This window comes from Ctenopharyngodon idella, chromosome 14, assembly GCF_019924925.1.
Source record: "Ctenopharyngodon idella isolate HZGC_01 chromosome 14, HZGC01, whole genome shotgun sequence".
Taxonomy (NCBI): domain Eukaryota; kingdom Metazoa; phylum Chordata; class Actinopteri; order Cypriniformes; family Xenocyprididae; genus Ctenopharyngodon; species Ctenopharyngodon idella.
Window position 1 is genome coordinate 20,575,783 of NC_067233.1, and position 17,782 is coordinate 20,593,564.

General features: G+C 40.1%; 1 protein-coding gene and 1 long non-coding RNA gene across 2 annotated transcripts in view; one reads left to right on the forward strand and one right to left on the reverse strand.

Moving 5' to 3' along the window:
• Positions 1–15,952, forward strand: part of LOC127494686 (uncharacterized) — a 98,695-nt gene extending 82,743 nt beyond the window's left edge. The window contains exon 2 of the mRNA XM_051860771.1: positions 15,536–15,952. Coding sequence (XP_051716731.1) covers positions 15,536–15,560 — 25 coding nt within the window. The 3' untranslated portion in view covers positions 15,561–15,952. The remainder of the gene's footprint in view (positions 1–15,535) is intronic.
• Positions 1–17,601, reverse strand: part of LOC127494694 (uncharacterized) — a 447,433-nt gene extending 429,832 nt beyond the window's left edge. The window contains exon 1 of the long non-coding RNA XR_007924940.1: positions 16,979–17,601. This is a non-coding gene — a long non-coding RNA (uncharacterized LOC127494694). The remainder of the gene's footprint in view (positions 1–16,978) is intronic.
• Positions 17,602–17,782: the final 181 nt, after the last annotated feature.

The following is a 17,782-nucleotide window of genomic DNA, read 5'->3' on the forward strand; positions in this document are numbered from 1 at the left end:
CTCTACCAAGATCGATGAGAGTAAGACCTACTTTTCATGTTTCTCAATTGAAACCTGTAGTAACCTCTCCTTTGTTTCCCCCAGGTCCTGTCCCTCCCCCCCCTCGTATTATAGAAGGTGGACCCACGTATACAGTGAGGAGGCTGTTAGACTCAAGACGCCGTGGCCGTGGTTTTCACTACCTGGTCGACTGGGAGGGATATGGGCCTGAGGAGCGTACCTGGGTGCCAGCACGACACATTTTGGACCCAGACTTGATCAAAACATTCCATCACCTCCATCCTGACCGTCCAGGGCCGTCTGGAGCCGGCCATAAAGGGTGGGGCCCTGTCACACCACGGTCTGTCCAGCAGAGGGAAACGGAGAGCACAAGACCTTCCACAACTTCCTCCTGACTTCCTGTTCATTATTAGCTCAATGATATCACCTGTGCCTGGCTTGTTAGTGTGTGTTTGTGGGCATATATAAGACCTGCATTTGTTTGTATCTTTGCTCAGTCTTGAAGTTTTTTGTTCTGACAGATCTTTTGGCCTTTGTTTGGATTATTGTGAGAGACTTTTTACTCAGACCTTTGACCTGCTTACTTGGAAACTTTGCTTTATGTTTTTGGACATTTTCGCCTTGTGGATCTGTACCTTCTTCAGCCCTGCTTTTGGTGCTTAAATTTTGTGTTTATTCAAGAAGGACACTAAGTAAAGACTGTTTGTTTTTCTCCAATCCTGCCTCGTGTGATTCTCTGCAATTTGGGTCTACACTGCTCTGTGGTGTAGTGGTTAGAGCATTGGGCTACCAGCAACACATTCTGGGTTTTAGCCCCGGTCGTGACATGGTGAGTTTCCTCAGCTCACCTGTGTTTCCTTCTTCTGTCAGCAGCTTCCTTCAGAAATGCTGAAATCTTCTGAGCTTCCCCTCTGTTGTAGAGGGGTTATTTTTTCACTGCTGAAATCACAGCACAATGTTTATCAATATTTGTTTACCATGAGAGCTCAAAACGTTTTCGAAAACTTGTGCTTCATTTAAGTTACGTCACAGATTAACAGTAGGCTACATTTACGTTTATAAATTAGCCAGCTTCTAATCACCCATTGACAGCAAAACCTTTACAAAACTATCAAAACCTCTCATCTACACATAAAGATGTGATTAAAAGCCTAAACTATCATAAATAAATCAAATGACAGTTAGCCTACCTCTTCTGAAAACGGGATGCTAACGGAGATGCTAACGGAGTTTTTCGAAGACACTAAACTGTTTCTATAAAGTAAATATTCAACATAAGTGTGTCAATTACATGTTAGAGAAGTGACAAGAACAGTTGTGTGTATTATTCGTGTGATTTTAGCGACTAAACTCACCTGAAAAGTTAAAACAACAGCGAGAGACTGCTGTTTTTGCTGCTTGTCAGTTGTTGTTTCTCCGTTTCCATGACAACTCGGCGCCGCTCCAGTGTTTAAAAGCCGTTCGAATGATCAACGCGCGCACACGCATTAAAACACGTCACAGTCATGCAGCATTCACATAAACATCTAGAATTAAAACATTACATAAAAAAATCTCAATATTAAATCATGAATTTAAAACTCATTTTGTAGTTTTATGACCCGATCATAGGAGCAAAATACCACACCAGCATGTGTTAGTGGGACAATTGTGGCACTTTTATAACTTAATAATTGTGTAACTTAAACTTTTATAACTTAATTATTTATTGTTGTTTTTACAAACATTCAACCACGTTATTTTATTTGAAAGCGTGCTCATAGGCAGTTTTTTATACCAAGCTTTTGATATAGATATTAAGTCAGTCTCAATATTTTTTATTCAGTGCTTTCAGATTCTTTTTAACTGCAAAGATAATGTAAAATAACACACTTATCAAAAAAGATGTCCTGTACGCGCTCAGTAGAAACTGGACAGACTATCGGCTTGCCACTGGTGTACCAACGGTGACCCAGCAGCGGCAAACCGCTGGTGGCGTGCCACCCAAAAAACGCTGGCAGACCGACGGCATTTTCAGATTGGTCGGCTTGCCGATGGTGTGCCGACGGTGGTCCGACCGTGTCTAGCCGCTGACTTTGTGCCGCCCAAAAAACGCTGGCGGACCACCAGGTCATTGTTAGCTGGGACTGAACTCACATGAACTGTTTTAAATGATGAATGAAGGTCTTACGGGTGTAGAACGACATGAGTAATTAATGACATTATTTTTATTTTTGGGTGAACTAACCCTTTAAAGCTATTCATACTAAAAGCTAAAAAAAAAAAAAAAAACTTACATTTTGATTTCAGGGGGACTTTAATTGTCATAGGAGATTTCGTCTCCTAGCCCCACTTTTTGCTCTTTCAGTCGCGTAGATTTATGTGTTTACATTCCATCTCCGTTACCAGGAAACCCACAACACACAACAAACACAGCTCTGATCACGGCATCCTCCATTCACTGTTTTTTAGCGTTTGTAAATGCCGCGTTTAAGACGCCGCTGTCGGCCGCTTCACAGTTCCTGGGGAACTATACTAGTGGCTAGTTCCTAGAACTACTCGGTGCGAAAGCTCCTAAAGTGTCCGACTTCACGTCTCCGTTTTCAGCTCCTCCCCGCCTGCACGCGGCTACTCTCGCCGATCGGCTACATCCAGCCGCAGCCGATGTCGAACACACTTTTTGACATGCAAATCTTCCATATGCGAGGCACGCTAACCTGCAAAACCCCCATCACCTCAAAACAAAGCAGCATCAGCTTCAGCTTCATCATTCCTTTGCTCTTCACCGAGTTTGGAAGACGCGCTGTGAGTTTACCTTGAATTTACCTCAGAAGAAGAACGTTCGCGATTGATATGCAGCAGGGTCTGTGTACGTTTTGATCATTTCATTTCCTATTTGGAATGGAATAACGAGAAATGAAAAGACAGCTTGTTTATTCGTTTTTTCATTTAGGTTAACAAATCCCACTTTTTGTTTGTGATTTACAAATCGGTTTATGGCTTTGATATTTCTTTCGTGCATGTGGGTGGCGCCGAAATGCCCCTTTCATCTGATTGGTCAAACCGCGCCGTCTTCAGGACGGTGTTCTGAAATATTTGGTGTCTGAGATTTTCGGTGACACTGGGCGGAGCTTACATGAATATTCACGAGTTTTCTGTTTTGTGTTAAAGCGACTCTGAAAATGTTAGTGCACGCTCTTCGGCTAACATTAAAGGTAATTAGTCTATGTTTCAGCGTTAAACGAAGTCAAGCTTATATTCTAACTGTTATTGATGCACAATATTTTATATATAAGCTATATTCTGTGATGTCGTGTCATGTGTTAGCTATGTTTGATATGAACACAGCCAATGATTCACCAGAGGTGTCGTTAGGATTCGCTAAACGAGCCAATAGCGTTTTAAGTAGCCTATTTTTGTTGTTTCTGTTTTACCTTAAGTCTTTAAAGCATATAGTTTTAAAAGTTTACCGAAATGTATGGTAGCATAGTAATATAAATTGTAAACTCCTGTGGTGAAGGCAGCAGTAAACTTTCCTAGTTTGCAGAAGCACTTCTAATCTGGGTAGACTTGAATTTCTAGTGTTATATGTGTTATGTTTCCAAAATTGCACACATGCATGAAAACATGTTAATGTACTTTAAATATAGTTTAATGATTATCCAAATAGGCCATGATGAATTATGCATTTAATAACTAATATAATGTCTATTGCTAATATAACCCTGATTCGTTCCCAAAGATGATGACTTTTGCCAATAAATATCCCTGTACACCAGACAAAGCAGACACTTTATTTTTTCACAGTGTATTAAAAATTTTAATAATACAGGTTTGTTGTAATGTCATTTTATTATATATTTTAGATTGAATGTGTCAGTAGCAAAGGCTGGTATCACTTTCATTTGTAAAGTGTGTTACTGTGTGTTTAAATACAAGTGTTTTTTATTATATATGTCATGACTTCTCCTCGTTTGAGAATACAATTTCAACACAGAATCAGTTGCTCTTTTTTATTCAAAATCTAACTACTCTCATTATTTTCTTTTATCTTTGATATTACAGATATGCAAATTACTACATGGTCTATTATTTTAGCCGCTAAATAAACATAATTAAAATTTAAACATTTTAATTGTTATGGAAAGCTTGTAGAATAGAACTAAAACATTTCATTGTGAATTTACTGCAGGTTTGCTCATTTCACAACTTAGTTCCATATATAGTTCCATATCACCACTGTGTTAAACTGAATCCTGATTCACAGTGCATCATGTTTTTTCCATATTAAAATGTTTTGTCAATGAAATGCATCATTTTGTGGGGAAAAAGGATTGAGAATGTTTCCTAATAATATGAAAAAAATAACACTTCACTTTAGGATTTAATAAAGTCTCTTTGAAATTATTTACCAACTTAGCAAGCAATTAAGAAATGACAGAGCAATCACAGCAGTGTGTATGTCTGATTATCCACATAACAATAATATTCCTCATACTTTTGACAATTATGTCTTCTTCATATAATAATTTGTAAATAAAACCCGCATTAGTAACTTTTAGTTTTGTAGATGATCAATTTAACCACTTGTAATTCAATTTTAACATTTTAATTGTTGTGGAAAGCTTGCAGAATTAAACTAAAACCTTATTAAAGTGCTGCAGGGAAGCTAACACTGTCTCATGTTTCTATTCATAAAGAGCATTGTGTGTTTTGCAGAAAAAGATAAAGAAGGTTTACATGCATTAATTCATGCATGTCAAAAACATAAACGGAACATAACATAAAACTCTCAATATGTTTTAAAAAATAATAATGTCTGGTTAAAGTTATGCAGGCTATCTACTGAGAAAGCAATAGGGAATGACAAAATAATCACAACTGAAACATATTATGCCACCACAGATAGCCTATATTTATACAAGTTATCTTATCAAACAAACTAAAAGAAAATCAAATCAAAACAGTTGTACTAAAACAAACAAACTCGATGGCTGTTGGCTCATTTCCTAATGATAGACCACCAGTGGCTGTAATCACTACTAAATTATATCTCAAGACACAATGTAACCTACAAACTATTGAGTATACATAAACAGTTATTAATAAAAAAGAATCTTAACTTAATTCGTCGCGGAAACACAATCACATTACCGAAAACAGTTCTGTGATCCAAGGACAGTGCACTAAAATTTTCAGTGGCGCTTTAACACAAAACAGGAAACTCGTGAATATTCATATAAGCTCCGCCCAGTGTCACCGAAAATCTCAGACACCGAATATTTCAGAACACCGGCCTTATTTCTGAGTCGGTACGGAATTGTCAAATCATCCCACTTTATAAGCTTTTGTTGCCACGCGAACGACCACTCGCTGATGTAAGAAATGTGTTATATTTAACTATAATTAGTGCTGCTGTAAAGCTTCGCCTCTAATGTACGACACTTGAAAGATCACAAGTCATACAGTATGCTGCTGACATGGAGTTTGGTTTTCCCAATATATATACCATGATAATATATCTAACCTTTCCCACTCGTCTTTTAAGATGACCACTATAGTGAGTGAATGAGTAAGTGTGTGTGTGTGTGTGTGTGTGAGTGTGAGAAAGAGAGTTAGCAGGGTTGGAGAGTAACAGTATTATAGGTCTTCAATTGAAATACTAATTAGGAACTGTAATGTTAAGATTATAGGCTAGAACACATTGTCAATCTTTGGTTATAAAAAAATTGTATTAGTAGTTTTCTTTGGATTAGAAATACAATCAATAAAAATAGCAATTATATGAATTGTGATATGAGAAGATTTTCTGCAGTGGTTCGAATTAATATCAGTGTTAAACAAATAATCAAACATTAATTTGACCATGCTGATTTAAAATGAATCGAATGCATTAATCTACAAATTACATTTAACAGATTCTATCATATGTGGAATACAACTTAAAATCAACCTTCTTAACATTTTATATTAATTACACAGCACTTTTTAAAGTTGTTATTGTTACATGATTAACTGGTTGATGTTTCTTTAAAGTTTGCTAATTTCTTTCAAGGTATTGTTTATTCCCACTGCTTTATGCATTTAATGTTTGTCCAGCAAAGCTCTGGTAGTATTTTTCTATACAAGTATTTTGGTAATGTTTTAGATTACAGCCCGGAAAGTACTGCGTAATTACAACGAATTTACAGCATAACTTTCGATAATTATATAAAGTAAGTACGTGTAAGTATAGGGGAACAATATGTAAAGTCTTGGGAATAAAGGAGTAACAACCAGAAAATTAACAAATTATTTATAGGCCTACTGTAAGTATTTTAGAACTAAGGGGTACTTATTATGACAACAATCTTACGTTTGGGAGCAATTTAGTGAGAACATACACTGATTAAGTTGTTTCAAGGCAAGTAGAAAGAACTATTGCAATCTTTTTTAATACATGGGGAAATATACTTTTGTTACAAAAGTATAGTTACAGGGTAAGTATGACATTGCGGGCCGTAAATTAAAATGGTGGTTGTTACACTCTTGTTTCATGTAGTTACAGGGTAAGTAATTAAAAAAACGCAAACAATCTGATATCACTCGGAAACCTTTATTTGAAAAACAACTTATTTCAAAACAGATTTAAAGTTACAACACTTCTTATTCGTTTCTCTTGCTTGGCTTCCTCCTCCTCTTGTTCCTCTTCTTCTTTTTCTTTCTTTCCACTGATGAATCTTAAGAGGGAATCCCATGTCATTTGCTATTCTATATTAAAAGAAAATACAGTAGGGCCTACACCCGGAAATGTGCTCACCGTTTACTCATCTTTTACCCTCATGCCATCTGAGATGTATACGACTTTCTTTCTTTAGATGAACACAAACAAAGGTTTTTAGAAAAATAAATCATATCTGGGAACACTTTACAATGCAAGCTCATGTGTTCCTAAGTCAAAGCATCAAACAGCACATACAACAATAACAACAGTAATCCATACGACCCCAATGGATGAATCAATGTCTTCTGAAGTGAAACGATACTTATTTGTAAGAAAAATACCAAATAATTAAAAATTTTTAACTTTCGACCAACTGCCACTTGCGCATGCATGAAAGGGTTGAGAGTTCATGCTTGACGTAACTTGAGACGTAAGCCTGCCGAGAAACTCACGCAGATGTCGGATGCCGTCAGTTTATTTTTTTTATTAATGCTCACAACAAAATACACAGAATAGCAGATAATGATAACGAGAAACAAACAAGACAGAATAACAGAGACGGCAGTTCTCACGCGAGTTTCACATGAATCTCCCGCGAGAATGTCATGAAAGCTTTACGTTGCTCATTACAATATGCTTCGTCGAATGCATGCAGGCGCTGGTGACAGTTGGTCGGAAGCGAAAAGAAGAATAGCCTAAACCATGAGAAAATTTCTGGGTGTACTGTATTTTCTTTTAATACAGAATAGCAATGGGATTCCTTCTTAAGATTCATCAGTTGAGAAACAAGAGGAGGAGGAAGCCAAACAAGAGAAACAACAACAAAAAGGACAAAACGTGTTACTTTCTGTCAGGACTTTAGAATTTGAAATGAAAAGTTGATTTTTTTAAAAAATGAATAAATGAATAATAAGTGTTGTAGACCTGTTTTTAATTAAGTTGTTTTTCAAATAAATGTTTCAGAGTCAGTGATATCAGATTGTTTGCGTTTTTTTTTTTTTTTATCACTTACCCTGTAACTACATGAAATAAGAGTGTAACAAGCACCACTTTAATTTACGGCCCACAATGTCATACTTACCCTGTAACTACATGAAACAAAAGTATATTTCCCCATGTATTAAAAAAAGATTGCAATAGTTCTTTCTACTTGCCTTGAAACAACTTAATCAGTGCACTTTCTCGCTAAATTGCTCCCAAACGTAAGATTGTTGTTGTAAGGACGAGGCTGAGGCGGCGTTAGAATCCATTTGCGGATGTTTATTAGTAGTGAGTGTAAAAGGCAGGAACGTTAAGCCAGGCGATAGGTCACAACCAGAATAGCAGTCCAATCGAGCAGCAAACACAAGGGTAATCCAAAAGGCAGAGGTGAATAAACAGGCAAAAGGTCTAAACACAGTCATCAGTCCAAATCAGGCTACCAAAGTAAGGGGATAATCCAACAGACATAATCAGGGAAAACAGGCAGAATCATACACTAGGCAAACAGGCAGGAATAAAGAAAACGCTCAGTAAGGCAGATGAACTGGCAGTACTTCGCAAAGGGCAAGTGCACAACCACACCCTAAAATACTGAATCAAACAGGAAGTGCGAGTAGAAGCAGGGAGACACAGTCAATACTCAGGCGAAGGCTCACTCTGCTGGTGTGGCGTTACAGAACCCCCTCTTCTAGGAGCGCCTCCTGGCGCTCGACGCGGACGTCCCTGTGGTCTAGGCGCTGGTCGATTGGGTCTGGTATGATGAAAGTCGTCGATGAGAGAAGGGTCCAGGATGTCGTGGGCGGCTACCCACGATCTCTCCTCAGGTTCGTAGCCCTCCCAGTCCACCAAGTATTGGAGCTGACCCCCTCTCCATCTTGAGTCTAGTAACTCATTCACCTTGTAAGCAGGAGTTCCATCAACGTCCAGTGGTGGTGGCGGCTCTTGAGCCTCAGTGTCAGGGTCAGCTCCCGGGTGGACCGGTTTGAGGAGGGAAACATGAAAGGATGGAGAGATACGGTAGTTAGCAGGAAGCTCTAACTGGTATGTGACCTCATTTATTCTCTTCAAAATCTTGAAAGGACCAACATACCTGGGGCTGAGCTTCCTGCTGGGTAGCCGCAGCTTGAGGTCCCTCGTGGAAAGCCAGACCCGTTGACCTGGTTGGTAGGGAGGATGTGGGCGACGTCATCGGTTGGCCTGGAGTTCCTGTACTGTCACAGCTCTCTGCAGACGGACGTGTGCGCTGTCCCACACCCTCTCGCTACGTCGGATCCAGTCGTCCACTGCGGGGACCGAAGAAGGTTTGCCAGACCACGGGAACAAAGGAGGTTGATATCCAAGGACACACTGGAAGGGGGTCAGGCCAGTAGAGGAATGAGTCAGAGAATTTTGTGCGTATTCTGCCCAAGGAAGGAATTCAGACCAGCGGTGTTCTCGGCTACAGTATGAGTGAAGGTATCTACCAATTTCTTGGTTAAGTCGTTCGACTTGCCCATTTCTCTGAGGGTGGTAACCTGACGTGAGGCTGATGTTAATGCCCAGATGTTTACAGAAGGCTCTCCAAACTTGGGACGTGAACTGAGTTCCTCTGTCGCTGACAATATCATCGGGTAATCCATAATTTCTGAAGACATGGTGAAATAGCGCTTGAGCAGTCTCCATAGCTGTGGGTAGACCCTTCAGAGGCACCAAACGACAGGACTTGGAGAACCGGTCAATTATGACCAGGATAGCAGTGAAGCCATTGGAAAGTGGTAGATCGGTTATAAAGTCAATGGAGAGATGGGACCAAGGACGTTGTGGGATGGGTAGCGGTTGGAGGAGACCTGAAGGAGCACAGACTTGGCAGGCTTTGACGTAAGTAGTTACATCTTTTGTCATTGAGGGCCACCAGAATGAGTTCTGTAGTAAGTGAAGGGCATTCGGGTGCGAGGGTGTCAGTGGGGAGATCATACCGCCTAGATAGGGCTTCTGCCTTACTGTTTTTGCTGCCTGGTTGAAATGTCACAGTAAACTGGAATCGTGTGAAAAATAGGGACCAACGAGCCTGGCGTGGGTTGAGCCGTTTAGCACTCTTGATGTATTCTAGATTCTTGTGGTCATTGATTACTTGAAAGGGGTGGACTGCTCCCTCGAGCCAGTGTCTCCACTCCTCGATAGCTGCTTTCATGGACAGAAGTTCTTTATTCCCTACATCATAATTCCTCTCCGCTGCGGTTAACTTTCTTGAGAAGGATGCGCATGGGTATAGTTTACTGGGCTGGCTGTGACGTTGGGAGAGCACAGCTCCTATACCGCAGTCAGAAGCGTCTACTTCCACCACAAACAGGAGATCCAGATCAGGATGTTTTAAGATGGGGGCTGTTGTAAACCTTTCCTTCAAAGATTGGAATGCCTGGCTGGCCTCTTCCGTCCACCTTAGCTTGGTAGGTTTTCCTTTCAAGAGGGATGTCAGGGGAGAAGCAATCATACTGTAGTTTCTGATAAAGCGTCTATAAAAGTTGGCAAACCCCAAAAACCTTTGAAGCTCCTTCACGGTGGATGGTTGAGGCCATTCTGTGACTGTCTTGACCTTGGATTCATCCATCTTTACCCCCTGGTGGCTGATGTGGTAGCCCAGGAATGAAGTCTGTTGGACATGAAATTCACACTTCTCTGCCTTAACGTATAGTTGGTTTGCGAGTAGACAAGCAAGGACTGTCCTGACATGGCTGACATGTTCATCTTTGGATTTTGAGTAGATCAAAATGTCATCAATGTAAGCTATTACATACTGGTTCAGAAGGTCCCGGAAGATCTCATTAATGAAAGACTGGAATACGGCAGGAGAGGTACTCATAGTGCCCCCTAGAGGTGAGGAAGGCAGTCTTCCATTCGTCGCCCTCTTTGATTCTGATCAAGTTATAAGCACTCCGCAGGTCAAGTTTGGTGTAAATGGTGGCTTCGCGGAGCTGCTCCAGGGCTGAGGTTACCAATGGGAGGGGGTAGCGGAATTTAACTGTGACATTATTGAGTCCCCTATAATCAATGCATGGCCTTAACCCTCCATCTTTCTTTTCGACAAAGAAGAACACTGCGGCAGCTGGAGAAGTGGAGGGTCGGATGAACCCTGAGCTTAGTGCCTCTTCAATATAATCTTCCATGGCCTGGTTCTCCTTTCTGGACAGTGGGCAGACTTAACTTTTAGGGGGCATGGCGTTGGGCAGTAAATCTATTGCACAGTCCCAAGGGCGATGATGTGGTAATTGCGTGGCTTTGGTTTGCTAAAGACTTCTGCCAGATCGTAATAACAGTTGGGGATGTTAACAGTCTTTGTTGGGGTTGGGGGACTTGGGAAAAACAATGACTTCTACAGAAGTTGGACCAATTAGTCAACTCACCATGATGCCAGGAAATAATGGGATCATGAATGGATCCAAGGATTACTTCATGCTTAGGGGAGTCAATGACGTATAGGGAGATTATTTCTTGATGGAATAAACCCACCTGAAGAGTTAATGGCTTGGTCTGATGGGTGATCCCCTCCCCAATGGTGTTATCATCTACGGCCTTGATCTTGATAGGAGGGTTGCATGGTTGGGTGGCAATGTCATATTTCTTGATGAGATCTTTGTGTATGAGGTTCAAACCTGCCCCAGAGTCTATCATCGCAGTTAATGAAATAGATGCATTTTCAGTTTTTATTTCAATAGGGAGCTTGAAAGATCTATTACTAAGTAGTTAAAAATATTCAATATTTACCCGTGAGGTTGTCTGGGCTTTATGTGGGCACCCCTGACTGCGATGGCCGGCTTCACCGCAGTAAAAGCATAGATGGATTTGACGTCATCTCATTCTTTCCTCTTCTGAAAGTCTAGATAAACCTAGTTGCATGGGCTCATCGCTGGACTTGTCGGTAGATGACGTCATCAATGGCAAGACAGTCGGCGAAAAGCGTTGTGATTCCCTCATACTTCTTTGCTTCGGTGCTTGTCGCATCAGATTATCAATCTTTATAGTAAGAGTCACAAAGTCAGAAAACGATAAATCCTCTCCTTTACATGCCAACTCAGTTTGCAGGTCTGGGTTCAGGTTCCGTTGAAAGACAGATTCCAATGAAATGTCATTCCATCCACTTTGAGCTGCGAGCGTTCTAAACAAAATGGCTTAATCAGCGGCGGTGCGGTTACCTTGTGACATTTGCATCGACACATCCCTGCCCCCAGCGGGATATTCAAACACTTCATGCAGTTGCTGAATGAAATAATAAAAAGATGTTATGAATCATACATCCGTCTCCCAAACTGCCGCGGCCCAGTCTAAAGCTCTTCCAGATAATAACGTCATCATAAAAGCGCATTTCTTCTCTTCTGACACAAACTTGTCTTCCTGGTTATCAAAGTAAATCTTTACTTGATGAATAAAGCCTCTACACTGTTCCGCACCTCCATCAAATTTGTCTGGTAACGCAAAGCTTACCGTCTTCAGTGTGGCCGGTGGGAGAGATTGGATGTAATGAGTCAGGTGTTCGTTGACAGACTGGAGCTTAGCGAGTTGATCTTGGTAGCCCTTTAAAACTTCAGTTTGGTAGCCAAAAGCTGCTTGCAAGTTAGAAACTTCCGCTGGATTCAGTTAGGGTGAAGTATTCTGTAAGGACGAGGCTGAGGCGGCGTTAGAATCCATTTGCGGATGTTTATTACAGTCCAATCGAGCAGCAAACACAAGGGTAATCCAAAACGCAGAGGTGAGTAAACAGGCAAAAGGCCTAAATACAGTCATCAGTCCAAATCAGGCTACCAAAGCAAGGGGATAATCCAACAGACGTAATCAGGGAAAACAGGCAGAATCATACACTAGGCAAACAGGCAGGAATAAAGAAAACGCTCGGTAAGGCAGATGAACTGGCAATACTTCGCAAAGGGCAAGTGCACAACCACACCCTAAAATACTGAATCAAACAGGAAGTGTGACTAGAAGCAAAGGGAGTGAGACACAGTCAATACCCCTTAGTTCTAAAATACTTACAGTATAAATAATTTGTTATTTTCCTGGTTGTTACCCCTTTATTCCCAAGACTTTACTTATTGTTCCCCTATACTTACACATACTTACTTTATAGGTACACTATAATTATCGAAAGTTACGCTGTAAATTCTTTGTAATTATGCAGTACTTTCTGAGCTGTAATCTAAAGCGTTACCAGTATTTTCTTTTCTTGTCTTTTGTTTTCATTTGTTATGATGAGCTCTATATTTTAAGATGTACTACTAAGTTGATAAATCACATTCAATTAATGTGAAGGGCATGTCTGGTGTGTCCTGCTCCTGGAGGATCAATGTCCTGCAAAGTTAAGTTAAGCTCCAACCAAACACATCTAAACCAGCTAAGCAAGATCTTCAGGATTAGAAATATCCATGCTACACTCTCAGAAAAAAATGGTACAAAAGGTACCTTTTGATAGGGCACCACTCCAGTGACAGCTTTTGTAGCTTTTGTAGTTTTTTTCTGAGAGTGTAGGCAGATGTCTTTCTGGCTCGATTGCTCCTGTCTGCCTCGCTGCTCAGATTGGTTTACGTCTGTAACTCCGTATAGCTTTGTTTTGAATCTCTTACTTTTATTCATTGTTGCTTATTTTTTTATTTAATTTTTTTTATTACCTTATATGTAATATTGCCTACCACACTAATCTGACGTCACTAGCTTGTAATCTTTGAATCTAAATCGCTGTTACAAAGCATTTGCATTTGCAGCGCTAGCTTGTTAACTTGTTAACAGTCTCTTGCGTGCTCCTTTTTCAACGCGTTCTTCAAACAGCTGTGGTAAGTCGGATCAGTCTACAAACACGGTGAGTCATGTCATCCTCTCCCAGTATTGCTACCTGTTCCATTTGCCACATGTTCACCATAGCTCTCTCCGTCAGCGACGAGGGATTTACATGTCATAAATGTTGGGAAATAGTCAGGCTGACAGAGAGAATCTCAGAATTAGAGACACGCATCCAAACTTTAATCGAGGATAGTAAGAATGCAAGGGCTTCAGATACTGTTGGATGTGACTAGCTTAGTGAACTCTGTACATTGTTCGGTTCCGCCTGTAGAGCCCGTGCAGCAGGGCACTTGGGTAACGGTGAGGCGGCCTAGCCGCGGAAAACACCACTCTTCCGTTCCAATAAGAACATCAAACAGGTTCTCCCCACTCAGTGAAACACCCACTGAGAATCCTGTTGAAAGTGCCCTAGTTATTGGCGATTCTATTACACGGAACGTGAAAATAGAGACACCAGCCACCATAGTCACATGTTTGCCGGGAGCCAGAGCACCTGACATCAAAGCAAATTTAAAAGTGCTGGCTAATGCTAATCGTAAATACTCTAAGATTATTATTCACGTCGGCACTATTGATGTTCGACTTCGCCAGTCGGAGATCACTAAAATTAACATTAAAGAGGTGTGTGAACTCGCAAGTACAATGTCAGGAGAAGTAATTTGCTCTGGCCCCCTTCCTGTTCGTCGGAGTGATGAGATAGTTAGCAGATTATCATCACTCAATGGCTGGCTGTCTAAGTGGTGTCCGCAAAATAATATAGGTTTCATAGACAATTGGAAAAGTTTTTGGGGCAGACCTGACCTGTTGAAAAGAAATGGTATTCATCCCTCCCGGGATGGTGCTGCTCTTCTCTCTAGTAATATGGCACATAGTCTTAGAACTGAAACATGACAAACTGGGGCCCAAGTCAGGAAGCAGACAGACTGGCTAAACCGACCGTCTCCTAGCTGCCTCACGTTACAGAAGTCAGAAAATTCAGATAACTCCCAACACATAGAAACTCTTACACCTAGATATTTTCAAATAGAGACTGTGTCTGTACCCCAAATTAGTAAAAACAAAAAACTTCCAAACCCATTTAATGGTAAAAATTTAATTGATGTTCAACAAATAAAAAATAGAGATAATAATGCTAAACAAATGATAAAACTCGGGTTGTTAAATATTAGATCCCTTTCTTCAAAATCACTTATTGTTAATGATATTATCAAAGATAATAATCTAGATGTGCTGTGTTTGACAGAAACTTGGCTAAAACCGGACGATTACATTACTTTAAATGAGTCTAGTCCTCAAGGTTATGATTATCGACACAATGCCCGTCAGAAAGGCAAAGGGGGAGGTGTTGCTGTAATCTATAGTAATATTTACAGTATTAGTCAAAAGTCTTCCAAATATAATTCCTTCGAAGTGATGGTACTTTACGTAACATTATGTAGGTTGACATTTGTGCTGGCTACTGTATACAGGCCACCAGGACACCATACAGACTTTATCAAAGAATTTGCTGATTTTCTGTCGGAGTTAGTATTGGCTGCAGATAAAGTCCTTGTTGTTGGTGATTTTAATATCCATGTAGATAATAAAAAAGACACATTAGGATTGGCATTTGCAGATATTCTAAACTCTATTGGTGTTAGACAACATGTGTCAGGACCTACTCATTGTCGTAATCATACTTTAGATCTAATATTGTCACATGGAATCGATATTGATGCTGTTGAAATTCTGCAGCAGAGTGACGACATCTTAGATCATTATCTAGTCTCGTGTATACTACATTTAGTCAAGGCGGCTAAACTGCCTCCATGCCATAAATATGGTAGAACCATCACTTCTAACACTAAAGATAGCTTTATAAATAATCTTCCTGATCAGTTTCATCGCCTTAGCATACCAGAAAGCTTAGAAGACCTCGATTTTGTAACAGAAACTATTGCCTCTGTCTTTTCCAGCACATTAGACTCAGTTGCTCCTTTGCGCTTAAAAAAGATTAGGGAAATTAATCCAATGCCATGGTACAATGAGCACACTCGGGCCCTAAAGTTAGCAGCCAGAAAAATGGAGCGCAGCTGGAAGAAAACAAAACTAGAAGTTTTTCGCATTTCGTGGAGAGAGAGAATGATTGAGTACAGAAAGGCCTTAAAATCTGCTAGATCTGCTTATTTTTCAAAACTTTTAGAAGAAAATAAACACAACCCTAGGTATTTATTTGATACAGTGGCTAAATTAACAAGAAATAAAGCTTCAACTTCTGATGTTTCCAAAGAGCACAGCAGTAATGACTTTATGAACTTCTTTGATTGATAATATTAGAGAAAAAATTATAACCATGCAACCGTCTATTACAGTATCGCGTCAGATAGTGCATTGTAGTGTCCCTGAGGAAAAATTCAATTCATTTACTGCTTTAGGAGAGGAAGAATTGTCTAAACTTGTTAAATCATCAAAATCAACAACATGTATGTTAGACCCTATACCGACTAACTATTGAAAGAAATGCTTCCAAAGGTTATAGATCCTCTTCTTAATATCGTCAATTCATCTTTATCACTAGGACGCGTACCAAAAACTTTTAAGCTGGCTATTATTAAACCTCTTATTAAAAAAACACAACTTGATCCTAGAAAATTAGTCAATTCCAGGCCGATCTCAAATCTCACTTTTCTGTCAAAAAGACTAGAAAAGGTAGTATCATCACAACTATGTTCCTTTTTAGAAAGAAATAGTATCTGTGAGGATTTCCAGTCAGGATTTAGACCGTACCATAGTACTGAGACTGCTCTCATTAGAGTTACTAATGATTTGCTCTTATCATCAGATCGTGGTTGTATCTCTCTATTAGTGTTACTGGATCTTAGTGCTGCATTTGACACTATTGATCACAATATTCTTTTAAATAGACTCGAAAATTATGTTGGCATTAGTGGAATTGCATTGTCATGGTTCAAATCATACTTATCTGACCGTTATCAGTTTGTAGTAGTAAACGAAGAGATGTCATATCGATCACAAGTTCAATATGGAGTACCGCAAGGCTCAGTACTAGGACCGTTGCTGTTCACTCTGTACATGCTACCCTTGGAAGATATCATTAGGAAGCATGGCGTTAGTTTTCACTGTTACGCTGATGATACTCAGCTCTATATTTCTTCACGCCCTGACGAAACTTACCAATTCACAAAATTAACAGAATGCATAGCTGATATAAAAAATTGGATGACCAGTAATTTCCTACTACTAAATTCAGAAAAAACAGAGATTCTAATTTTTGGACCAAAAACTTCTTCACATAATAACCTAGAATACTGTCTAACACTTGATGGCTGCTCTGTTAAGTCTTCGTCGTCACTTAGGAACCTGGGTGTGCTCTTTGATACCAATCTTTCATTTGAAGGGCCATGTTACTAGCATCTGTAAAACCGCATTCTTCCATCTTAAAAATATATCTAAACTACGACATATGCTCTCAATGAAAAATGCAGAACAGTTAGTTCATGCGTTCATGACCTCAAGGCTAGATTACTGTAACGCTCTACTGGGTGGTTGTTCTGCTCGCCTGATAAATAAACTACAGCTCGTACAAAATGCAGCAGCTAGAGTTCTTACTAGAACTAGGAAGTATGACCATATTAGCCCAGTTCTGTCAACACTGCATTGGCTTCCTGTTAAACATCGTATAGATTTTAAAATCTTGCTAATTACTTACAAAGCACTAAATGGTTTAGCTCCCCAGTACCTGAGCGAGCTCCTAATTCATTATAGTCCTTCACGTCTATTGCGATCTCAGAATTCAGGCCAGCTGATAATACCTAGAATATCAAAATCAACCGCAGGCGGTAGATCCTTCTCCTATTTGGCACCTAAACTCTGGAACAATCTTCCTAGCATTGTTCGGGAAGCAGACACACTCTGTCAGTTTAAATCTAGACTAAAAACGCATTTCTTTAACTTGGCATACACATAACACATTACCAATTTATATTTTCAAATCTGTTAAAGGATTATTAGGCTGCATAAATTAGGTCAGCCGGAACCGGGAACACTTCCTATAACGCCTGATGTACTCGTTACATCAGAAGAAGAATGGCATCTACGCTAATATTAGTCTTTCTGGTTATCCTGAGGTTCACCGTAGTCAACCGGATCCGGGCCGTATCCAGGTGAGACCAAGGACCTGCACCTTGACACGACCACAACGCAGCCCTGACGTATCAGCAGAGATTGAGTCAACTAGATCATCCACTGTGAGGGCCTCATCGACACGACAGCCACGACACAGTTCCTCAACAACCGTCCATACCGCCGTGATGA